Source organism: Bos indicus, chromosome 6 (genome assembly GCF_029378745.1).
Source record: "Bos indicus isolate NIAB-ARS_2022 breed Sahiwal x Tharparkar chromosome 6, NIAB-ARS_B.indTharparkar_mat_pri_1.0, whole genome shotgun sequence".
In the NCBI taxonomy this organism is placed as follows: Eukaryota; Metazoa; Chordata; class Mammalia; order Artiodactyla; family Bovidae; genus Bos; species Bos indicus.
Window position 1 is genome coordinate 17,455,210 of NC_091765.1, and position 26,170 is coordinate 17,481,379.

General features: G+C 41.2%; 1 protein-coding gene across 1 annotated transcript; it reads right to left on the reverse strand.

The window, feature by feature from the left end:
* Window positions 1-10,567: 10,567 nt before the first annotated feature.
* Window positions 10,568-15,210, reverse strand: RPL34 (ribosomal protein L34). The gene is made up of 5 exons (XM_019962324.2): window positions 15,154-15,210; window positions 14,152-14,225; window positions 13,970-14,069; window positions 13,583-13,686; window positions 10,568-10,700 (listed from the first exon to the last, which is right to left on the reverse strand). Exons 2-5 carry the CDS (start codon window positions 14,214-14,216, stop codon window positions 10,616-10,618), a joined length of 354 nt encoding a protein of 117 aa, XP_019817883.1. The 5' UTR covers window positions 14,217-14,225; window positions 15,154-15,210; the 3' UTR covers window positions 10,568-10,615.
* Window positions 15,211-26,170: the final 10,960 nt, after the last annotated feature.

Consider the following 26,170-nt stretch of genomic DNA (forward strand, 5'->3'; position numbering starts at 1 on the left):
CTCCTCAGATCAGATCAGATCAGTCGCTCAGTTGCGTCCGACTCTTTGCGACCCCATGAATCGCAGCACGCCAGGCCTCCCTGTCCATCACCAACTCCTGGAGTTCACTCAGACTCATGTCCATCGAGTCAGTGATGCCATCCAGCCATCTCATCCTCTGTCATCCCCTTCTCTTCTTGCCCCCAATCCCTCCCAGCATCAGAGTCTTTTCCCATGAGTCAACTCTTTGCATGAGGTGGCCAAAGTACTGGAGTTTCAGCTTTAGCATCAGTCCTTCCAAAGAAATCCCAGGGCTGATCTCCTTCAGAATGGACTGGTTGGATCTCCTTGCAGTCCAAAGGACTCTCAAGAGTCTTCTCCAACACCACAGTTCAAAAGCATCAATTCTTTGGTGCTCAGCCTTCTTCACAGTCCAACTCTCACATCTGTACATGACCACAAGAAAAACCATAGCCTTGACTAGACGAACCTTTGTTGGCAAAGTAATGTCTCTGCTTTTGAATATGCTATCTAGGTTGGTCATAACTTTGCTTCCAAGGAGTAAGCGTGAATCTAGACTGTCTACATGGCAATGCTCAGATTTTTAGAACAGAAAGGGAAGTTTCCTATGACAATCCTCCTTCAGGCCCCTGACATCTCTTTGTAAAGAGCTAGTGATCTCAGCTTGCTTTGACCATGACCGTGTTAGCTTTGTATTTAATAGTTAATATTTGTATTTGTAGTTAATAGCTTTGTATTAAAAGTTAATAGTTTGTGTGGTCCTTGACTCCTAGCAGGTTGAACTACTAGCTTCACTTGCTTGAAATTCCTTTAGCAGAAGTCAGTCTTTCAACCCACTGACAGAAATTTTGAAGCTAAAATGTAAATAGTTCTAGAGGGAACATACCAACTCATGTTCACACATGGCTATTGGCAGATGTGTTCTGAGATCAGTTTTTGTTTTTTTTTTTTTAATTGGCATATAGTTGCTTTACAATGTTGTGCTAGTTTCTGCCGTACAACAAAGTGAATGAGCTATATGTGTTAGTTGCTCAGTCATGTCTGCCTCTTTCGGACCCCATGGACTGTAGCTTGCCAGTCTCCTCTGTCTATGGAATTCTCCAGGCAAGAAAACTGGAATGAGTAGCCATTCCCTTCTCCAATGGGATCTTCCCAATCCAGGGATCAAACCCAAGTCTCCTGCATTGCAGGCAGATTCTTTACTGTCTGAGCCACGAGGGAAGCCAGTATCAACTATAGGTATACATATATCCCCTCCTTTTGGGACCTCCCTCCCAATCCCTAGATGGATGACCCTCACCCATCTAGGTCATCACAGAGCACCAAGCTGAGCTTCCTGCACTATACATGAAAAGATTATCAACATCACTAATTACTAGAGAAATGAGGCTAGGTTTTGAAGAGATGTGGAAAGGGACCCTGAACTAATGTCTGTTAATTCCCTGCTAGATACCAAGTTCTTTATAACTTTTGGAAGTGGAGTATTTTTATACTCATTGGTGACTCACACAGTAAAGAATCTGTCTGCATTGCAGGAGAACCAGGTCTGATCCCTGGTTTAGGAAGATTCCGCTGGAGAAGGGTATGGCTACCCATTCCAGTATTCTTGCCTGGGAAATTCTATTGACAGAGCATCCTGGCAGGCTATAGTCCTCGGGGTCGCAAAGAATCAGACACAACTGAGCAACTAACACTTGAAGAGCTCATAAAGCAGAGACTCAGAGAATTTAAGCAGCTTCTCAAGTTCACATAACAACACTAGTGGAAACTATGAAATTTTGTCAAATACTCCAAGCCACACACCTGCATGCGTGGAAAGAGGGGTAAGGGAAACAAATGAGAGACTCCAGAAACTCTTCCCAGGATAAGCACTGGCTTAGTGCCTGCACACAACCAGTGCAGAGTTAATATTTGTTGAATGAATTGATGTCAGTTCTTCATGCCATCAAAGAGAACTCTCTAAACACCAGTGTACTGAAAACACTTTGGAGTCTCTTATTAATTCCCAGAGTAATTATCTAACTTGCTCAGAAAGCAAAGCACTTAGAAATCATGGTGCTCTTTTCAGAACATGATCAACTTATACATTAAGCCACAAATTAACTTATTGTTAATCAGATTTTGTGAAAACAATATCCAGAATCGAAGATTTAAGAAAAAATATAAACCAATACATTCACCCATACGTTTACAGTTTTGTCTAAAAATTGTGAATCTTAGATTCCTTTGCAAAAGTTTAAAACTTTATTCACTGCTATTTCTTTTTTCCAAAATGTTAAATTTCTCCAGATAATGTTTGGAAGAGAAATATAATCTCCCTGGTTTGACATAGTGCATTCCCAGAAATTTTAGAATTTATTAAAACGATGCAAAAAATTTTTGTTTATATTCAAATGGTGTTTACCAAGGTTGAGATAATAGTAAGCAGGTTTCTCACCTACACAAAAATCTGATTGGGTACTGGAGAGTCACGTAGGAGTCAGGATGGTTTGTTGAGCAGGGCTGTCCTGTACATCACAGAATGTCAGTTCCCCGACAAAATGCCTCATAGGTGTCATTCCAGTTTGAACCACTGATTTAAACTAATTACCCAAGAATCATAAATTAAAAAGCTAAACTACAAGCTCCTGGAAGGCACCCTGTTATCACATTCACCCTCGAGCCGCATCCAGTGGCTGAAGCACAGCGGTCATAGGGCTTTGTATCTTGCCCTGACTTACACACAAGGGAGATGTTTGATACTGGAGCAGGATATCCTGGCCCACATTGGGATGACCTGAATTCAGATACTAGGTTGGCCAAAAAGTTTCTTTGTATTTTTTCATGAGGTGTTACAGAAAAACCTGAATGAAATTTTTGGCCAACCCAGTAGAACAGGGTCGGGTAGGGGGGTGATGGTCATTTTAATTTAACATCATCACCTCTTTTATCTCCCCAAATTGTCAAATGAATCATTCTTGAGAGAGAGTCCCTTGAAAGCAAAGTAAAGAGAACAGGGTTGAAAAAGCAGTGATGCTTTGCTTTATCCAGAGGACAAATGGGTGTTAAGACTCCACACCTCTCTCGTTTGCTTTTTCTTTCTTAGAGACAGAATTGTGGAATTACTAATCAGGAAAAGACTTCCAACATGAAAACATGGTTTAAAATTCCATAGAGGAAATGGAATGGTAATACAAGTTAAGAAGAAGGAAGACTCTAAAACTTCCAATTGTTAAAAGAGCTTATTCCTTTAAAAAAAAGAAAAGGCTGCTGTGCAACTTCCATCTGATATATTTAAAAAGTGATAGAATAATTTTGAAAAGAAATATTCATACCTTTACTATGTTGGAAATGATATCCTTTGAAATGATTTTAAATTTATGGTGAAAAATTTTGGATGATAATCTAAAATCGTGTGAGGGTCTGTACAGCTTTTCAAAATTCTTTAAGGAATATACAAGCAAAAAAAAAAAAAAATTTAAAGACCATAGAACTGTTTCAGTGGTATATTGCTGTATAACCAACCACCTTAAAATTTAGTGTGATAGAACAATTGTTTTATTTTTTTCTCACTGTCCTTTGGGTTGATTAGATTCAACCAGGCAGATTTCTGCTGGTTTTTGCTTGAGGTTTCTCATGTAGTTGGTCAGCTGGCAGCTGTAGCTGGAAGCAGGGGTCATCTAGAGCAGGGAAGGTTCACAATCTACAACTTGCAGGCCACCTGTGACCCAATATCAGTTTTGTAAATAAAACTCTATTGGAACACAGCCATGACCATTCATTTCAGTACTGACTACGGCTGCTTCCACACTCTATTGGTAAAGCTGAGCGGCTGCAACAGAGACGATATGGTTTACAAAGTCTTTACAGAACTTACTGTAAAATGTAGTAAACATTTGGATTTTCTTTAAGACCATTTGTTCGATAGGCATGTTAAATAGGCATGTAAACTTACTTCCAACCAAAGAGAGAGAGAGAGAAAGAGGGCATAGCCCTGAGGCTATTTGCACAGGCCAAGGAATATAAAAGCTGAGTGAATATCAGGGGAATTGAGTCAATAATTTTGATGCTTTCTCTCCTTAACAGGTTGATGCCTAAATTATCTAGGGGATAGCATAATTTAAATATCCTCTGATGCACAGGAGTGTCTTTTCTCCTAACTGAAATAAACAGTTTAGGAAAGCTTTTCCTTCACTGGTCTTACTTAGGAAGGAAAAAATGTCACAGAGCTTTTGACTGGACACAGGTGGACTTAAAGCTATGTGCTAACACGGATGCCCCTTCTCAGTGATTAACGATTTGCTCACACACATTAGATTTACTGAGCTCTAAATACTGAGAATGAATTGCATTGCATGTATTGTTTTTATGCTTTTTAATACAAATTGTTTCTTGACAGGGCATTTGGACATGTTGGTTCTTACATCTGGAATGTTCTCCCTTCTTGTCACTCAGCTAACATCCTTGCTCTGAGTTTAAATGTGACTTCCTCTGAAAAGCCTGGCTTCACTCCCAATGAGGTTCCTTTTTACATGGTTTCACAGTGCTGTGTACTTCATTTTGGTTTTTATTCTATTGTGTGCAATTAAAAACATATTTGTATCCTCATTTAACCAAGTCCCCCATGTAACCATGAGAGCAGGGGAAGAGTTTGCTTTGTTGACAATTGTATTAATGTTTACCCAGCAACATTGTTCCTGGAACGTAATTGAATTTCTCATAAATATTTGTTGAATGAATGAATGAAATCTGAAACAAGTTATAAAGTAATGTAAATATATGGCAAAATATTTACATAGTCCTTCAAATTAACCAGAAACATTTAAGACTTACTCAAAATTATTGACTAGCTAATATTTTGGAAACCAGAAATTATCTTTTGATCCAGAATTATTGTGGATATCATCCTTTAAAAAGGAAACTCATGGAGTCTTAACTTTTCTACTCTTGGTTTTAAATAAAGTGTTTATCATTGTTAAAAGAGATGAAACTTTCAACATTTCAAGATTTTAAATTCTGTTTTTCTCCATATTCACAGAACTGGATTCAATAAAAGACTCATTGTCATTTATAAAATCAAATTTCAGAATATTCGTAGATTCAATTTATTACAAAAAAATTTAAGGGCAAATAATAATCAAACATGTACCAGATTTATAGAGAGCTCCTGGTACGAACAAAATCATACCTAACTTGTGGTAATACACTGTAATTTGAATAATATCCAGTGACTTGCTGGTAATATAAACATCAAGCTCCTTGGAAGGAGAAAAAGAATTTTGTGGTACCTGCTGATTTCCCAGGTGTAAATACTCCTTCCATACCAATTTCAAGGCCCCAAACTGACATCACTGAACACAGAGCTGGAAAGAGATGCACACAGCTGACTCACATAGCTGGAATAAGCTGGATCCACACTCCAGTGGTTCTATTGGTAATATCGTATAACTATAGGACTTTTACTGGCAATAAGTAATCGAACTCCGAGAAAAAATCATAATGTTCAGCTCTGCTTCACAGTCTTACTCCACAGGAACTGTATATGATTTTAATTGGTGTGATAAGATAGTTAACAGTTAAAGCTAGACATCAGATCAGATCAGATCAGTCGCTCAGTTGTGTCTGACTCTTTGCCACCCCATGAATCGCAGCACGCCAGGCCTCCCTGTCCATCACCAACTCCCAAAGTTCACTCAGACTCACGTCCATCGAGTCAGTGATGCCACCCAGCCATCTCATCCTCTGTCGTCCCCTTCTCCTCCTGCCCCCAATCCCTCCCAGCATCAGAGTCTTTTCCCATGAGTCAACTCTTCGAACGAGGTGGCCAAAGTACTGGAGTTTCAGCTTTAGCATCAGTCCTTCCAAAGAAATCCCAGGGCTGATCTCCTTCAGAATGGACTGGTTGGATCTCCTTGCAGTCCAAGGGACTCTCAAGAGTCTTTTCCAACACCACAGTTCAAAAGCATCAATTCTTTGGTGCTCAGCCTTCTTCACAGTCCAACTCTTACATCCATACATGACCACAGAAAAAACCATAGCCTTGACTAGACGGACCTTTGTTGGAGCCCTGAGTATTAAAATTCTGGGAGTCCAAGTTACAAATTATTAGTGTAAAAACTGTAGGTATGCCATTGACGCTGCTGAAAATAAACTTGATTTATTTATTTAAACATATGGAGACTTTCTGCTTTTAAGGGTGAAAGAACTCCCCACCCCCATCCCAATCCTTCTAATAGAATTTATAAGCAATTCAGTGGAAGGAGAAATACTAGACTTTAAAAAGAAACCACTGACTACATTCACATGTCTTTTTAGGAACCTGTCAAGAGTACTTTAAGTCACACACACAGAACTGGATTTAATAAAAGCTTCATTTTCTTTACAAAATCAAAACCCAAAACAGTGCAGAATCCATTTTGATCATTTGGACGGAGCTGATACTACGTTTACACCAGTCTTCGCTCTTCTGTGTCTACACATCACAAGATGAACTCTGCAGTCCTGCGAGTGCAGGTGTGGGAGGAGGGAACTGGACCAGAGAGTGCAAGAGGATGAGGTGAAGAGGACCTGCCTTAGTGAAGGGAGCATGAAGTGCAGTCTGTGGTTAAAAACGTAGTGGCTAAGACAGGTGAAGAAATGGTCACCAATCAGGCACATTTCACATCCCGTCTTGGGGACTGTGTGTTTGTGCTTCCCCCAGGTTTTAAGGGTTCACAGGTGGCTCAGTGCCAAAGAATCCACCTGCCAATGCAGGAGATTCAGGAGACGCAGGTTCAATCCATGGGTCCGGAAGATCCCCCGGAAAAGGAAACAGCAACCCACTCCAGCATTCTTGGCTGGAGAATCTCATGGGCAGAGGAGCCTGGCGGGCTACCGTCCATAATGTCCCAAAAAATGGGACACAGCTGAGCACGCACGCAAGAAAAAGCAGAAGAGAGCTTTCTTCCCTCTCCCCTGTCCATCATGTGAAGACACAAGATAACAGCCATTGGCCTACTGGGAACAGCGGGGGTCTTCACCAAGAGCAATCTGCCAGCACCTTCAATTTGGATTTCCATCTCCAGAAATGTGAGACATCAATGTCTGATGTTTAAGTCACCCGGTGTATGGTAATTTGTTATGGCAGCTTGAGCTAGGAACCTTAGGAAACATCACTGCCACCCTAATAATTAAAGTTGACTAGTGAAGTACTGTACTCCAGTACAAGTTTATGAATTAAAAAAAAAAATTGGCATAAATGAAATAGAAAGCTGTATAAAAATGTGCACAAATGTTAAAACAGAAAAATTGACAGTAGCCCAAATGTTCAAATGAAAGAAACTATTGAAATTATGCTACATAGATTTGATGGCATATATAGTCACTAAAATAATTATTTTGAAAGAAATATGCTCACAGGGGTTAAGTGGGTGGGGCGGGGGGGAAAGGGTTGAATATTTACATATAGTGCTTATATATATATATATATATATATTTTTTTTTTTTTTTTGGCAGCATTGGCTTCATTGCCCATGAGCCGGCTATCTGTCGCAAGCACGTGGGCTGCCTTTAGTTGCAGAGGGCTCTCTAGTTGCCCCTCAGCACGTGGGATCTTGGTTCCCAGACCAGAGATTGAACCTGCATCCCCTTCACTGGAAGGTGGATTCCTAATCACTGGACCAGCAGGGAAGTTCCACAACTTTTAAGATATGTAACTTGGGAATTCCCTGGCAGTCCAGTGGTTAGACTTGGCACCGTCACTACTGGGTCTCCAGTAGGATCCCTGATTGGGGAACTAAAATCCCATAAGCTGCACAGCACTGCAAAAAAAAAAAAAAAACCCTAAATTAAAAAAATAATAACTAGAAAACAAAATGGGAGGAGAGATATCAAACTGTTAAAAATGATCATCTGTATACTGAAACTGACCCTGGGAAAAGACCCTGATGCTGGGAAAGATTGAAGGCAAGAGGAGAGGACAGGATGAGATGGTTGGATGGCATCACCGACTCAATGGACGTGAGTCTGAGCAAGCTCCAGCAGTTGGTGATAGACAGGGAAGCCTGGCATGCTGAGGTCCATGGGGTTGCAAAACGTTAGACACGACGGAGTGACTGAACTGATACTGAAACTGAAGGTGATTTCATTCTGTTTTTCCATACTTTCCAAATTATCTATAAAGTTGTTAAGACTAGTGGACATTTCAAACTTAGAAAAGGTTGAACTATCTGAACACCCTTAAAGCAAAGTGCAATTAAAGAGCTTCTTGATGAAGGTGAAAAAGGAGCATGAAAAAGCTGGCTTAAAACTCAATTCAAAAAACAAATATCATGGCATTTGGTCTCATCACTTCATGACAAGTTAGATGGGGAACAATGGAAACAGTGACAGACTTTATTTTCCTGGGCTCCAAAATCACTGTGAACAGTGACTGCAGTCATGAAATTAAGAGACAACTGCTCCTTGGAAGAAAAGCTATGACAAATTTAGACAGAGTATTAAAAACCAGGTATTACTTTGCCTACAAAGGTCCATATAGTCAAAGCTACGGTTTTTCCAGTAGTCACCAACAGATGTGAGAGCTGGATAAAAAAGGCTGTGTGCTGAAGAACTGATGCCTTCGAACTGTGGTGCTGCAGTAGACCCTTGGACAGCAAGACCAGAGCAGTCAATCCTAAAGGAAATCAAACCTGAATATTCACTGGAAGGACTGATGCTGAAGCTGAAGCTCCACTACTTTGGCACCTGATGCGAAGAGGCAACTCATTGGAAAAGACCCTGACGCTGTGAAAGACTGAAGGCAGAAGGGGACAACATAGGATGAGATGGTTTGATGGCATCACCGACTCAATGGACATGAGTTTGAGCAAGCTCCAGGAAATGGATGGGGAAGCCTGGCATCCTGTAGTCCATGGGATCGCAGAGTTGGACACAACTGAGCCACTGAACAACAAAAAAAGTCACCTCAAGTATGAAACTTCAATGCTTTGACTTTCTCAAATTTCTAAGTTAATCCATTTATTTTGCAGAAACTTACTAGTCCTCATGTCTTGTGTTCTGTTAAATTCTTCAGTGGAACTGTCTTTCGTAGGGAGGGAAGAGTCCTGACAGACAAGAACTCATGCTGAGCTACTCAAGACTTTTAACACCTATTTACTCTATAAGCCAATCAAGTAATTGAATTTATTTTAAAAGCACCATCTTTTAATTAAATTTTTATCAAACACAGTACTACAGGATCACATGTCCATGCAGTACACATCAGCCTAGGGCAGAAAAGGGTTTAATCTACTTCAGAATCCAATGTTTTTCAATTATATCCCCAATAAAAATTTCAGTGATTAAACATAATTTTATTATCCTGGTTGTTTAACAATTCTTGGGATTGGAGGGTGTTTAGGGAAGGCTGATGAACTGTCCCAAGACTGAACTTTGACAATAAAGGGCTTCAGCTATCGTTCCTTATGCTAGTGTTTATTGGGGGTACCTCCATCACTGATCACACCACACCACTTCCAAGTATTCTAGCAACACAAGCGGCTCTGGGTAATATATATAACCTACACCTCAATTTACCTCACTCAAGCCAGAAACCATCACATGATAGTTGGGTTCCACACTAAATTAAGATGTTAAGTGCTGTGGACATGCCATTAAGTATCATTGATAAATTTATAATGGCCCTGAGTTCAAGTGCCACCTGGCCCCTTAGTTTTGCCTTGCCTCTTCTGCAAAAATGTTAAAGGGCATGGTCTTGATTTTAATCAAGAGAAAACACTCTTCATGACACTTGAGTCTCATAATGCTAGTAACAGTAAACACCTAAATGGAAAAAGGTCAAATTTTACAGAACTTAGATACTTTTCCAGCTTCTAGATTCTCGGCTTGTGAAAACAGCACTTGCTTTCTACTCTTGAGATGGGAAATAAGCTTGACATGTCCTAAGGAATGACCTTATCTTGGAAGACAATTCAGAAGAGCTTATGTAGACCACTTTCAAGAATACTTGATACAGTCTTAAAAGTGTCAGCTGCTCAGTCATGTCATGTCAGACCCTGCAACCCTGTGGACAGTTAAGAATACTGGAGTTGGTTGCCATTCCCTTCTCCATGGGATCTTCCTGACCAGGGATTGAACCTGGGCCTCCTGCATTGCAGGTAGACTCTACCAGCTGAGTCACCAGCGAAGTCCACTGATAGTCTAAATACTGCAAGAATGAGCTATTATTAAAATCTTTAGAGGGTTAAAGAACCCGCAATTAATGCAAGAGACCTGGGTTCCAGCCCTGGAGATGGGAATGGCTACCCACTCCAGTATTCTTGCCTGGAGAGTTCCAGAGGAGCCTTGTGGGCTACAGTCCATGGGGTCACAAAGAGTCCAACACAACTGGGTGACTAACACTCACAGTGTTTATTAACAGGAACAATATAACATAGCCTCTAGGAGAAAATACGTTACAGTCCGCATTTTAATGTGTCTAAAATTCCAGCAATCACTGACTTCCAATTATTTTCAGAAAAAGTGATCAACTAAAAACTGTAGTGTATGTGTGGGGAATCTCCAGTTACCACAGAAACCAAACCTGTACACTAACAAACCACAATAGAAGTGAACAGAACGAGGCGTTTTGATTTATTACTCAAAAACGGTTCATTTTTTATTTAGCTTTCTGACTCTGTGCTTGTGCTTTCAATACTTTCACAACGATCTTCTGCTCTTCAATAAGGAAAGCGCGCTTGATCCTAGAAAAGAAAATATCAGTTTAAAAAAGTTTCATAAAAAACTGCATAGCGTGGGGGGTTCAAGAGGGAGGCGATGTATGTATACTCATGGCTGATTCACATGGTTGTATGGCAGAAACCAACACAACATTGTAAAGCAATTATCCTTTGATTAAAAATAAATTTTAAAAAATCACAATCTTTTAACACTGTAAATTAATTTAACTTCCATAAATGGGGGGGAAAAAAAAGAGAGAGAGAGAGAAAGAACTGAGTTGATCATATCAGCTAAGATGCTCAGAAGGGTAAAGGAAACCTACACAGGTAGATTTAAAACTTTAAAAGCTGAGATTTTATGGATAGACCTTTTCAGCCTAACGTGTCCTTCCTACATTGGAACTTAAAACAGGTTAATTCAATTTTATGCCAGCAGCACCCCTTCTGAGCCATGATACACTATAAATTCATCCCACAGGAGACTCTGTCACTTATGACAGCTTTTATACAACCTCATTTCATCACTGGGATTCAAGACTAATGAAACTACTACATTCGTCAACATGTCTTAGAACTTCCATTTAGAGAGGAAACACACGGGAATCTCCTGGTGTTCCAGTGGTTAGGACTCTGAGCTTTCACTGCCTAGGGTCTAGGTTGAGAGAGGAAAGCATTTTATTTATCAGTATTATTGCTGCTAAGTCGCTTCAGTTGTGTCTGACTCTGTGCGACCCCATAGATGGCAGCCCACCAGGCTCCCCCGTCCCTGGGATTCTCCAGGCAAGAACACTGGAGTGGGTTGCTATTTCCTTCTCCAATGTATCAAAATGAAAAGTGAAAGTGAAGTCGCTCAGTCATGTCCAACTCTTAGCGACCCCATGGACTGCAGCCTACCAGGCTCCACTATCCACGGGATTTTCCAGGCAAGAGTATTAGAGTGGGGTGCCAAAATAGCCAAGTCCTTATTACCATTTGTTAAAGCTACTTCCACAGATAAACTCCCACAGAAACCCACCCCTCCATGCGCCCCATTGGTACCCCTGGCTACCCTCAAAACCCTGGGGTTTCTGACTCCTTCAGATGTCCCAGATGAAATCACACTACAGAAATAGTTGATATCCTTCTTACTCAGAGCAAAACAGACTCCCTCAGTGTCACAGCGAATGCTATGCTTTAAGCTATGCTACGCTTTAAGCTATGCTACAGATCTACACCCAAACCTCCAGAAGCTAGGGCTTCATTTTTAATAAATATACTCATGGGGTTACATTCAGCAGAGCCTGAGAACCAGAGAGACTGGTAATAAGCTCCTGTACCTTGGAATTCACAACCCATTCATCCAATGTACCTTTCCAGTTTCATTTCTCATTCCCTCTGGAATCTCAATGTGTCAGACTGAACCATGCTCAATCCCTGTCAGCAATGCCTTCTTCACCTCTTGTGGAAACTTACCCATCATTCAGGTTCCACCTCAAACACTACCCCCAGATTCTCAGCTACTTTAATGTCATTTCTCCTCCAAACTTCAACCATAGTTAAGTTTTTCTGTATAAGTTATATATATTTTGCTTGTATTTGTTTCGATGTAACATACCTAACCTCCCCTTACAAATTAACTCCTGAAAGGCAAAGTGTCGTTAGATTCGGTACAGGGACTGAGCCAGATTATTTCACAGAACAAGTTGAATAAACTGGAAGCAAACCATGTCTCTGAACCAATTTATCTTATAAAGACCAACACCTCTCAAAATCTTTCCACTTAAGTCTTTGGAGACAATTTAATGTAGCCAGTGGGATTAATTAAGAGCAAGAGCCTCAATAAAACCTGGGATGAATCCTCTTACCAGCTATGAAACTTTAAGCAACAAGCCTTGGGTTTTCCACAAAAAATAAGTAAATAAATTGATACCTCCCTGATGGACTTTTGACAGCTTTTCTTTTTAAAACAGGAAAGGCCGCACAGCTGGGCAAGCAGGATCTCAGCTCCCCAAACAGGGATGGAATCTGGGGCCCCTGCATTGGGAGCTCCGAGTCTTACCCACTGGACCAAGTCCCCTGACAGTGTTTATCATAAAACCGCTGAGCAAGTATTATCCTTATACACCCTACTCCTGCCTATGCCACTACCTGGAGAAATCAACAGCAACAGCAATCCACTCCAGTATTCTTGTCTGGAAAATTCCATGTAAAGAGGAGCCTGATGGGCTACAGTTTACAGGGTTGCAAATAGTCAGACACAACTGAGCGCACACACATGCCACTACCAATCCTTGTGCATATCCACAAGACCCAACAATCTCCCAATAACCCCCTTTACCCTCAGTCCAGCCTTCGGGTTCATGCAGGTGCCATTTCCTTAGCCTTAACAAAGTAGAGAAACCGTTCCAAGCACGCATCCTTTGTTGAATGCCTTTACTATCCACACTGGGGCACATTCAGTCTCTGGGACCCCAAAGTTTTCCCAGCCCTGTTCAAACCTCACCAATCCCCCCATTTGTAATAATCAAGCCAAAACCTGTCCTATAGGGCCCTTCCTGACTTGTGACATTTCTACCTTTCCTAACATCTCCCACAATGCTCTGCTCCAACCACATTAGAACCATACCCAGCTGTTTTGTTTCTACAATATTTAAGACTTTCCACTCCCCATCATCAACCAAACCTTACCAGACTCAGCTTTTTAATTTCTACATAGTATAAAGATGTCCAAACATCATACCTAAATTAATTGGGACTATATAATTAATATAATTTTTAAATTTGTACAGCACCAATTATCTCCAATCAAGGAAGGATTCTAGAATATGCGACTTTTGTTATTTTTCCACTATTCTAACGATTAGCATGCAGTGCCACACAAACACACACACTTGTTTAAGACAGCCCCTCTGGTTTCAGCTACTTACCTGTCGCGGACACATTTAGCACACATGGAACCACCATAGGCTCGGCTGACGTGTTTCTTCGTTTTAGACAACCTCATGAGAACTTTTGGTCTCACAGCACGAACCTGCATAAAGAAAATGTTGACATTATTTTGTGAAGCGTTAACAGAAATTTTCCTTGATATTCGATGAGTGTGAAGCGTAAACATTAACGATCTACCCGAAGAGCATTTCACTCTACTTGTCTTACAGGCTTTAAAAGAAAGCCTATGTTCTTCATATTTGGATCATAAACCCTTAGTAATTCCCCACCCTCCTACCGGTGACCGCTCCTTCCCTCACTCCCTTATGGAGGAATTAATGTTCAGACGTTCAACCCTTGTTACTCATAGCAAAAGGTTCACTTACGCCTCTCAGTCGGCCTGGGCACACACCACATGCAGATTTTGGTGCTTTCCCAACCTTCTTGGTATAAAGGTAAACAATTCTGTTACCAGGGGTCCGGGACCTACGAAGTGAGAGAGTAGACAACAGCTCAGCATTCCGCAGAATAAATGACAATACCTGTATTAAATTTTGGAAATACTTACAGCCTGGTTTTGTTAGAGGCTGTATTGTAGGACAGCCTACGACGGTACGTCAGACGCTGCACCATCCTGAAGGCCTAAATAGTTAAGAAATAAAAATGCAATCACAGAGTTTACACATTACCCATGTATATTTTTACACAGGATATCCTTGCACTAAGGTATCTTATGAGAAGGATTCCATGTTTTAAAACTGGCTGGCCCTCTGTAGGCGCAAATTCTGTATCCGCAGATTCAACAAACTGCAGAGCAAAAATATTCAAGGAAAAAAAATTTTCAGCAAGTTCCAAAGAGCAAACGTTGAATCCGCTGTGTGCTTTAACTATTTACATAGCCGTCTACATTGTATTATGTTTTATAAGCAATCTAGAGATGATTTAAAGTATACGGGAGGATTTTATATGAAGGACTCGAGTACCAGCGATTTTGGAATCCTCCGGGTTACTGGAACACCCGATGGACAGCTGTACTTCTCATTTCCCAGGTAACTACCCAAAATAATACATTAATAAAACACACATTACACTGGAACTGTCAGCCGACACGGAACCGGCCGTCTGCCTTTCCAAAACCAAGACAGAAAACTCCAAATCAAAACACTTTAATGCATTTTGAAGTGACCCTGACATGCCGCTTGTCGGCCCTCCCAAAGCATAGCTACAGGCGCGGCGTTAAAACGAGGCCCTAACATATGAGAACGTTCCGCGATATCGCAGTTTCAAGCAGCCGAAACACAACTCATTTGTTTCCGAACGCTGGACTGCGAAGGCGGCAAAGCCAGGGGTGCTGAGCTCCGGCCACTCACTGATCCAAAGCAAAGGTCGGGATCAAAGGATGTCTAAAGCTAAATTCCGAGGAACAGCTCACTACCAACCTTCCTCCGAAGCTCTTACACCTATGCTAAGTAAACAAACTGTGCCTGAGAGATCCTGGCCCCTGCAACTTCCCGGATGGCGGCCGATTGTAAATGCAGTAGCGATAAAGCGAAGAAACAAGCAACCATACCTCTAGATGCCGTCCTGGGAAAAGGAAGAAGGAAGTCCTTGCGGGTTCAAGGGTCAAATATGACCGCGCATGACAGGAAATAAGTCATTGGAAGAGGCGTGGTGACAGGGACGCCGCCATCTTGTACGGAAGTCTTGTAGCGCCCTTCGGTTGCGGGGATTCATAACACCGCCACGTTTTGCGTCAAGCGACGCGCCTCCCCTCCGTAGGCCGGGTTGTGTTTCAGCCTACCGCCTACCGCAACAGCGACACACAGAGGTCATTTGGGGATCGGTATAGAAACAAATGATAAAGGAGCTAGCTGCAAAAGGCAGAGGTGGGACAGTTCAGTTCAGTTCAGTCGCTCAGTTGTGTCCGACTCTTTGCGACCCCATGAACCCCAGCACGCCAGGCCTCCCTGTCTATCACCAACTCCCGGAGTCCACCCAAACCCATGTGCCTTGAGTCGGTGATGCCATCCAACCATCTCATCCTCTATCGTCCCTGTCTCCTCCTGCCTTCAATCTTTCCCAGCATCAGGGTCTTTTCAAATTAGTTCAGTTCTTCGCATCAGGTGGCCAAAGTATTGGAATTTCGGCTTCAACATCAGTCCTTCTAATGAACACCCAGGACTGATCTCTTTTAGGATGGACTGTTTGGATCTCCTTGGAATCCAATGGACTCTCAAGAGTCTTCTCTAACACCACAGTTCAAAAGCAGCAATTCTTCGGTGCTCAGCTTCTTTATAGTCCAACTCTTGACTAGATGGACCTTTGTTGGCAAAGTAATGTCTCTGCTTTTAAATATGCTGTCTAGGTTGGTCATAGCTTTTCTTCCAAGGAGTAAGCGACTTTTAATTTCATGGCTGCAGTCACCATCTGTAGTGATTTTGGAGCCCAGAAAAATAAAGTCTGACACTGTTTCCAGTTTCCCCATCTGTTTCCCATGAAGTGATGGGACCAGATGCCATGATCTTAGTTTTCGGAGTGTTGAGATTTAAGCCAACTTTTTCACTCTCCTCTTTCACTTTCATCAAGAGTCTCTTTAGTTCTTCTTCACTTTCTGCCATAAGGGTGGTGTCATCTGCATATCTGAAAGTGAAAGTGAAGTCGCCCAGCCGTTTCCGACTCTTTGCGACCAGTGGACTGTAGCCCATCAAACTCCTATGGCCATGGGATTCTCCAGGCAAGAATACTGGAGTGGGTTGCCATTTCCTTCTCCAGGGGATCTTCCCAACCCAGGGATCAAACCCAGGTCTCCCACATTGCAGGCAGATGCTTTAACCTCTGCGCCACCAGGGAAGCCCTTAAATACAAGAATACAGTCTCTCAGAAAACCTCCTATAGAGGCACAGAACCTGCATATCTGAGGTTATTGATATTTCTCCCAGCCATCTTAATTCCAGCTTGTGCTTCTTCCAGCCCAGTGTTTCTCATGATGTACTCTGCATATAAGTTAAATAAGCAGGGTTACAATATACAGCCTTGATGTACTCCTTTTCCTATTTGGAACCAGTCTGTTGTTCCATGTCCAGTTCTAACTGTTACTTCCTGACCTGCATATAGGTTTCTCAAGAGATAGGTCAGGTGGTCTGGTATTCCCATCTCTTTCAGCATTTTCCACAGTTTGTTGTGATCCACACAGTCAAAGGCTTTGTTATAGTCAATAAAGCAGAAATAGATGTTTTTCTGGAACTCTCTTGCTTTTTTGATGATCCAGCAGATGTTGGCCATTTGATCTCTGGTTCCTCTGCCTTTTCTAAAACCAGCTTGAACATCTGGAAGTTCACAGTTCGCATATTGTTGAAGCCTGGCTTGGAGAATTTTAAGCATTACTTTACTCTAGGTGGGACAAGGTCTACCTTTTCCCATTCTCACGGGTGCTAGAGCACATTGGACTTACAGAGCATCAATTTTGGGGTTAGGCCTCAAGTTTAAATCCCAGTTCTGACACTTGGCACTAGGTCACCTTTGAGAAGTTAGTATCCTTAACTGTTCCTTTATTCTTGTCATTCGTTCAAAGCACAAATTTTACAAATTAGGATTCTAATCCAATATCTGCTGATTATTAGTTGTGTTATGTTGGTTGAGTCCTTTAATCTCCAAAAGGAAGATAGTAACTACCCTGAAGAATTATGTTCGTGATCAGAGTCATTATGAAGTTAAAGCACTCAGTACAGTTTCTTATAGAGAGTACTCAATAGATGGTGGCTCACTTTAGGATTATGTGCAAAAAGTTTCTTGAGGCTTCATATGGGTTGTAAAGTTTGAGCTGGGCCTTAAAGATGAGGAGGAAGAAAAAAAATGTTTACATTAAGTGCCTCTGTTTATTTTTCCAAGAAGAGAGTCCTTTGCTTTCGTTATATTGTCAAAGGGGCTCAGAACGTCCAAAAAAGTGAAGAGCACCTTGGGCTCTAAGGAAGACGGCTGAAAAGGGTCTATATATACTGAGAGAGAGTTGTATGCTGGTGTATTGGGGAATGCTTTTAAAAAATACATCTTTAAGGAAATAAAGGTAAAATCAGGGGACCCACAATGTGGTTACTACTGAGTGTAGGGTAAGGGAGTTAGAGAAGGCAAGGTTTGGAATGCACTTTACAGAAACAGAACGCCTTTAATGAGGCAAGAAGGGGCAGCAGTCAGATTAGTGAGCTGCTGCACTAACCCAAGAAAAGAGTAAAGTATATATAGGCATGTATGTGGAAAGTTACTGTCTTAAGGGGGCCTGTTCTTCTCCAAGGTTGTTTGGAGTAGTTATCTCTTAAACGGCTGGGGCAAGAAATTCTGGAGATCGGCCAGAGGCTGGACCAGCTGGAAGCTGGGTGTAATCAACCTTAATATCCATTTTTTCTTTGGGCGAGAATTCTTTGTTTTGCATAGAATGATGGGGAGGACTTGGAGGGGAGTTTTAACTCAAGGCTATTTTGAGCCATGTAACTTTCCTTCATGGAGGCCTTGTCTGTTGGAACAGGAAGCTCTGAAATTGGTGTGGCTCTTCCTCAGTTCAGTTCAGTCCCTCAGTCGTGTCCAACTCTTTGCGACCCCATGGACTGTAGTACACCAGGTTTCCCAGTCAATCACCAACTCCCAGAGCTTCCTCAAACTCACGTCTATTGAGTCAGTGATGCCATGCAACCATCTCATCCTCTGTAGTCCCCTTCTCCTCCTGCCTTAATCTTTCCCAGCATCAAGGTCTTTCCCAATGAGTTAGTTCTTCGCATCAGGTGGCCAAATTATTGGAGCTTCAGCATCAGTCCTTTCAATGAATGGTGGTGGTGGTGTTTTAGTCACAGAGTCATGTCTGACTCTTGTGATCCCATGGACTGGGAACCTACCAGGCTGCTCTGTCCATGGGATTCTCCAGGCAAGAATGCTGGAGTGGATTGCCATTTCTTTCTCCAGGGAAAGAATGAATAGTCAATACTGATTTCCTTTAGGATTGACAGGCTTGCAGTCCAAGGGACTCTCAAGAGTCTTCTCCAACACCACAGTTCAAAAGCATCAATTCTTCAGCGCTCAGCTTTCTTCACAGTCCAACTCTCACATCCATACATGACTACTGGAAAAACCATAACTTTGACTAGATGGACCTTTGTTGGCTGAGTAATGTCTCTGCTTTTTAATATGCTGTCTAGGTTGGTCATAGTTTTTCTCCCAAGGAGCCAGCATCTTTTAATTTCATGGCTTTAGACACCATCTGCAGTGATTTGGGAGCCCAAGAAAATAAAAGTCTATAACTATTTCTGTTGTTTCTCCATCTATTTGCCATGAAGTGATAGGACCAGATGCCATGATCTTAGTTTTTTGAATGTTGAGTCTTAAACCAGCTTTTCACTCTCTCACCTTCATCAAGAGGCTCTTTAGTTCCTCTTTGTTTTCTGCTGTAAGGGTGGTGCCATCTGTATATTTGAGATTATTGATACTTCTCCAGGCAATCTTGATTTTCAGCTCGTGCTTCATCCAGCCTGGCATTTCACATGATGCACATAAGTTAAATAAGCAGGGTGACAATATACAGCCTTGACATACTCCTTTGCCAATTTGGAACCAGTCCATTGTTCCATGTCTGGTTCTAACTGGTGCTTCTTGACCTACATTCGGGTTTCTCAGGAGGGGAGTAAGGTGGTCTGGTATTCCCATCTCTTAAAGAATTTTCCACAGTTTTTTGACCCACACAGTCAAAGGCTTGTCAATGAAGCAGAAGTACATGTTTTTCTGGAATTCTCTTGCCAACAGATGTTAGCAATTTGATCCCTGGTTCCTCTGCCTTTTCTGAATCCAGCTTGAACATCTAGAATGTCTCTGTTCATGTACTGTTGAAGCCTCACTTGGAGAATTTTGAGCATTACTTTGTTAGTGTGTGGGATGAGTGCAACTGTGTGGTAGTTTGAGCATTCTTTGGCATTGCCTTTCTTTGGGATTGGAATGAAAATTGATCTTTTCTAGTCCTGTGGCTACTGTTGAGTTTTTCAAATTTGCTGGCATATTGAGTGCAGCATTTTCACAGCATCATCTTTTAGGATTTGAAATAGCTAAGCTGGAATTCCATCACCTCCACTAGCTTTGTTCATACTGGTGCTTCTTAAGGCCCATTTGACTTCGCACTCCAGGATGTCTGGCTCTAGGTGAGTGATCACACCTTTGTGGTTATCTGGGTCACAAAGATCTCTTTTGTATAGCTCTTCTGTGTGTTTTTGCCACCTAATATCTTCTGTTTCTGTTAGGGTCATACCATTTCTGTCCTTTATTGTGCCCATCTTTGCATGAAATGTTACCTTGGGATCTCTAATTTTCTTGAAGGGATCTCTAATCTTTCCCATCCTATTGTTTTCCTCTATTTCATTGCATTGACCACTAGGAAGATTTTATCTCTCCTTGCTATTCTTTGGAACTCAGCATTCAGATGGATATAGCTTTCCTTTTCTCTTTTGCTTTCTGCTTCTCTTCTTTTCTCAGCTATTTGTAAAGCCTTCTCAGACAACTATTATGCATTTTTGCATTTCTTTTTCTTGGGGATGGTCTTGCTCACTGCCTCCTGTACAGTGTTACAAACCTTCATCCATAGTACTCTGGGCACTCTATAGAATCTAATCCCTTGAAAATATTTGTCACTTCCACTGCACAATTGTTAGGGATTTGATTTAGGTCATACCTGAATGGTCTAGTGGTTTTCTCTACTTTCTTCCATTTAAGTCTGAATTTTGCAATAGGGAGTTCATGATCTGATCCACAGTCAGCTCCAGGCCTTGTTTTTGCTGACTGTATAGAGCTTCTCTGTCTTTGGCTGCAAAGAATGTAATCAATCTGATTTCGGTATTGACCATCTGGTGATGTCCATGTATAGAGTCATCTCTTGTGTTGTTGGAAGAGGGTGTTTGCTATGACCAGTGTGTTCTCTTGGCAAAACTCTGTTAGCCTTTGCCCTGCTTCATTTTGTACTCCAAGGCCAAACTTGCCTGTTACTCCAGATATTGCTTGGCTTCCTACTTTTGAATCCCAGTCCCCTATGATGAAAAGGACATCTTTTTTCTGGTGTTAGTTTTAGAAGGTCTTCATAGAACCAATCATCTTCAGCTTTTTTGGCACTAGTGGTTGGGACATAGATTTGGATTATTGTGATATTGAATGGTGTGCCTTGGAAACAAACAGAGATCATTTTGTAGTTTTTGAGGTTGCATCCAAATACTGCATTTCAGACTCTTTTGTGGCTCTTCGTGGCTGCCCTAAACTGGCAGGAAGCTGGGCCTCTGCACCCCCACATCAGCCAGTCTTTGGTCTGGTGGCTCCCTGACCGCGAGCGAGGCAGTCTCTTGAAGCTGAGAGCAATGTCCAATGACCCAGCTAATATCCTTAGTCCAGAAGAGAGTATTTGCATAGAGCATCTCAGTGTCCACTCAAGTTCCCTTCCAGTTTTTCCAGTCCAGTTATTGAGGTGAGAAAGCAGGTGAGTGACCAAGGGCAGATTCCCTGTCCATGCAGACCTATGTCAGACTGTGAGACCTGTAATTCCATCCTGTTCACATTTGTCACCACGCCAAATGGGAGGCTCTGGTTTTACCCCTCCCTTTGCTGACTCTCACATAGCTGCTTCTCCCCTGACCTTGTCATAGTTCCTTCTCTCCTTCCCAGTCCTTCCCTTTTCATCCCTTTCATCTCTGTACCAGTCCTTGAGATGGAGTCTGGGAGAGAGTCAAATGTGGTCTTTGAATGAATGAACAACTGAATGCATTTACTTGGAATATATTCCATTTCTGGAAAGACTTTCCCAGCAGTTGAGTGTAACAGAAGGTGGGAGCCGTTAGTGCACTGCAGTGAACTTAGTGGACTTCACCTATCTTTCCATGCCCACCTCCACTCCAGTAGATAAGAACAGTGGTCTCACTGTCACAGTTTTCCCTTACCGTACTTCACCTAGTTCTATAACATGACTTTTCTCCTCTTTCAATCTGTATTTGCGTTTTTTTCTCTATCAGACTTGCCAGAGACATGGCACTGTTATTAAACACTTCAAAGAACCTCATTTGCTTTTATTAATCTTTTAGTTTTTTGTCCATTAATTTCTGTGTACACTTACTAAATATCTCCAGTTACATATTGTACTGTTTTTTTTTTTTTTTTTAATAGTAGTTTTATTTATGTATTTATTTTTGGCTGTGCTGAGTCTTCGTTGTTGCACGGGCTTTTCTCTAGTTGCAGCAAGTGGGGCCCCTCTCTAGTTGAGGTGTGCAGGCTTTTCACTGCAGTGGCCTCGCCTCTTTCAGATCGTGGGCTCTAGGGCTTGCGGGCTTCAGTAGTTGTGGCTCCTGGGCTCTAGAGCACAGGTTCAGTAGCTGTGGCCCACAGGCTTTTTTGCTCTGAGGCATGTGGGATATTCCAGGACCAGGGATCAAACCCATGTTTCCTGCATTGACATGTGGTTTCTCACCACTGAGCCACCAGGCAAGTCCTGTACTTTTTTTTAAAAAAAAAAAAATCTATTTATTTATTTGGCTGTATCCAGTCTTAGTTGCAGCACTCGAGATTGTCAGTCTTCATTGGGGTATGTGGGATCTCTTTTAGTTGTGGCCTGTGGGATCTAGTTCCCTGACCAAGGGTTGAACCTGGGCCCCCTGCAATGGGTGCTCGGTCTTAGCCACTGGACCACCAGGGATGTCCCCGCAGTGTATTCTTATCACTGTATCTCTAGGCCCTTCTTCTGGTTATTGTTTGCTGCATAACAAGCCATCTCAAACTTAGTGGCATAAAATAACATCACTGTATTACACTTATGGAGTCCATGGGTCAAACATTTCTGCATGGCATAGTGGGAATTATTTGTCTTTGCTACAAGATGACAGGGGTGCTTCAGTTGGGGGTGACTTGAACAGTTGCAGACTAGAGTCATCTGAAGACTTTTTAAGTTAATTCCTGGGTCGGGATACCTCAAAAACCCAGCTCAGCCTGAGACCACCAATCAGAGCACCTCTACACAACATCTCTGGGGCTTGGATTCTCACATACATGGCAGCTGAGAGAGAGCGTCTTTAGAGGGAGCGTATAGAAAGCAAGCAGTCTAAGAGAACCTGTAGAAGCTGCATGGCCTTTTATAATCTAGCCTTCAGAGCAACATAGCATCATTTCCACCGTATTCTATTGACCAAAGCTGTTATGAGCCCCCAGATCCAAAGGAGGTGGACATATATTCTTACCTCTTGATGGATAGAAAAAGTGAAAGTGTTAGTCACTCAGCTGTGTTCAACTCTTTGCAACCCCATGGACTGTAGCCCTCCAGGCTCCTCTGTCCATGAGATTCTCCGGGCAAGAATACTGGAGTAGGTTACCATGCCCTCCTCCCGGGGATCTTCCTGACCCAGGGGTTGAACCCATAACTCATGTCTCCTGCATTGGCAGGTGGGTTCTTTACCACCTGGGGAGCCCTGATGGATAGCAATTTTGGGATTCTATTTTAAAGCTACCACAGTTTCCTACACTCTTTAATATTTATTATCCTTTTCTTTTTCCATGCTCTGTTCTGTTTTCTTTTGACCTGTCTTCCAGTTCATTGACTCTCTTTTCAGTATAACTCCAATGGCCTTTTAATTTCAGTTCTAAGCTTTCCTTTTCTCTTTTTATACTTCCTATTCTATGCAGACATTTTTATCTTTGGTTTCTCTTTCCTTGAATACTTGAGTATATTTAGCAGAATTAGTTTTAATGTTTTGTGACTGACAGCTCCATTATCTGAAACTCCCAACCTTCTATTGTCTGATATTTCTCTTGGTTTTGTTGTCTTGTTACCTCATGTGACTGGTTGCTTTTTGTTGAGTTCAGGATATTTTATATGAAAAATTAAAATAATTTTAGGCCTTGAGTATCTACTTATATACAGATTTTAGAATCAACTTGTTTAGGTCCAGATAAACACTTGTTGACATTTTTATTACATTAGATTAACATGTTAACTTGGGGAGAATTGACCTCTTTGTGGTGTTCAGTCATCCTATCCAACAGCATGGAATGTCTTTCCATTTATTCATCTTTATTTTTAAAGCTTTACTGATATAGATTTTCTGCATTTTTTATTGTTTATTTTACCCCTTGTTTTGGAGGGGTGTCCTGGAGAAGGCAATGGCACCCCACTCCAGTACTCTTGCCTGGAAAATCCCATGGGCGGAGGAGCCTGGTAGGCTGCCGTCCATGGGGTCGAGAAGAGTCGGACACGACTGAGCGACTTCACTTTCACTTTTCACTTTCATGCATTGGAGAAGGAAATAGCAACCGACTCCAGTGTTCTTGCCTGGAGAATCCCAGGGATGTGGGAGCCTGGTGGGCTGCCGTCTATGGGGTCGAACAAAGTCGGACACGACTGAATCGACTTAGTAGCAGCCAGGCATATTATCAAGGTATATTACCTCTTCCTTTCTAATTCTTATGCCTTTTGTCCAATTCCATTACCTGATGCTTCAAACACAATATTAAATAGCAGTGTAGATAATGTTTTTTTTTTTTTTTTTGCATATTCCTGACTTTAGCAGAAAAGCATCCAGTGTTTCTCTGCTAAGTGTGCTAAAGAGATAGCCATTGATCATTGTTTCTTAGTGAATTATATTTTTTGCTATGTCAGGAATGAGTGTTGAATTTGTTGATTTTCTTCCCTGTATCTGCTAAGATGATAATTGAAATTTTCTCCTCGGGTCAATTCTTGTAGTCAGTAATATGGGGTGTGGGGGAAGCAGCATCTTTTCTAATTTGCACAAAGTCACCGTGGTGTTCCTGTTTCCCTGGCCATTCCTCTCTTGGAACGTTCTTCCCCCAGATGTCTTACTGGGGGCTGGGGACATGACTTCCTCTTACTTCCTTTACTTCTTTGCGTCACTTTTCAGTGAGGCCTATCCTAACTATTCCACAGAAATCATACATTTCTATCCCTCATTGGTGCTTATAGATGCCCTCAACCCTGTTCTGTTTTTTCCTGCACTTATCATTTTCTAGATTCTATATATCTATTTATTATGTTTATTATATATTTTCTTTCTCCATCAGAAGCATGCTCCAAGAAGTAGGGAGTTTCATCCTTCTAAAAAGAATTTTTTTGACTGATATAGTTTCTTTCTTTTTTTTGTTTTGTTTGTTTATACATTATTTATTTTCTTTTTTATTTTTTCTTTTGACTGATATATTTTTAATGCCCAGAGTGGTGCCTGGCACATAGCAAGAACTCAAAATAATTTTTGAGTGAATGTATGAGATTGAAGCTTATCAAGGAATGCTGAGAGGGAGCATTTGAACTTGAGTTTTCTGTTACAGAGAGCTTGAAGTTAAAAACTTAACTTTTTTTTTCTATAAATGAGGTTATATTTATATTTGCAGCCATTGAGATACAGAAAAGGGATTGAAAGACTTTCATTGTAGATCTTGTGTACTTTGTCCTATTACTGGATGTCACAGCTTATAGTGCTTTATGAATAATGCATTTTCTTAGCATTGTGATTATTTGTGAATAGCTCAAATATGTTACACCGTATTTTGTGTATTAAAAACATTAGTTGGTCCAATGTAAACACTTAAAATGTGTCATGGTTTTGGTTATCTTGTTTTGGCATGTCTTCATTTTTAAACTGATACTTGGGAACCTCAGGCAAGGTGGCCTCAAGCTTTTCTTCACCTCTGAGAGGCCCTGACGGAGACGACCGCTCATCTTACACTGAGCTCTGAGTCTTCCAAGCTACTATTGAGTCCTTTGGTTAATTGTGCCACCTGCATCTTTAACTGCTTTGCCAGTTTGAGCTGTGATTTAGACATAATTTTTGCTACAAACAGTTAAAATATGAGAGCATTTTAACCACTCTAAAATTTAGAAATAGGAACTTGAGCCAAATTAGATTTTTCTAATAGAAATGTTCTGAGCCTAAAGCCCTAAAGGAGAGTAAGGAAACCAATTAACTTTAATTTAAATAATCATGTCTTAAGTAGTAAATGAACCAAGTTCTATTGTTAAAGAACAACTGTATTAAATCCCTGAAAGGTTAGCTTCAAAATGGCATTAATGCAGTGGTTTCGTGTCTAACTAATGAAATAAGTTTCTATTGGACATTGTAACCTCTGTTTGTTTTACTAGGCATTGTTATTGAGCATGTGGAGGGGAAAGATTGAGAGATCAAGGACAAAATAATTCCCACTAATGTTCCTATTGTTAGTAACTTTTTTAAAGCCACAAACAAAAAACTAATCATTTCACTCCTGGGAAAAATAGCACAATAAAATGGGAGAGCAGCTTATTTTTTTATTCTGAAACTTGCATATATATATATATATATATGATTTTCTGTTTGTCCTTGCTGTTTTAAAATGATTTATGATGATTCAGATCACTATAACTATAATGACTGCACTTCAGAGAATGTCTATAAACATTAAGGCAACCATCAACAGTATATTAATAAGGCAAAGTGCTAGAATCGGCACTAGGTTAATGCCTGGAGATGTATTTTGGATGAGTTTATGTAATAGAATAGAAAGAATATGAGTTTGGCAGACAGATAGTTTGAAGTCAGATCATG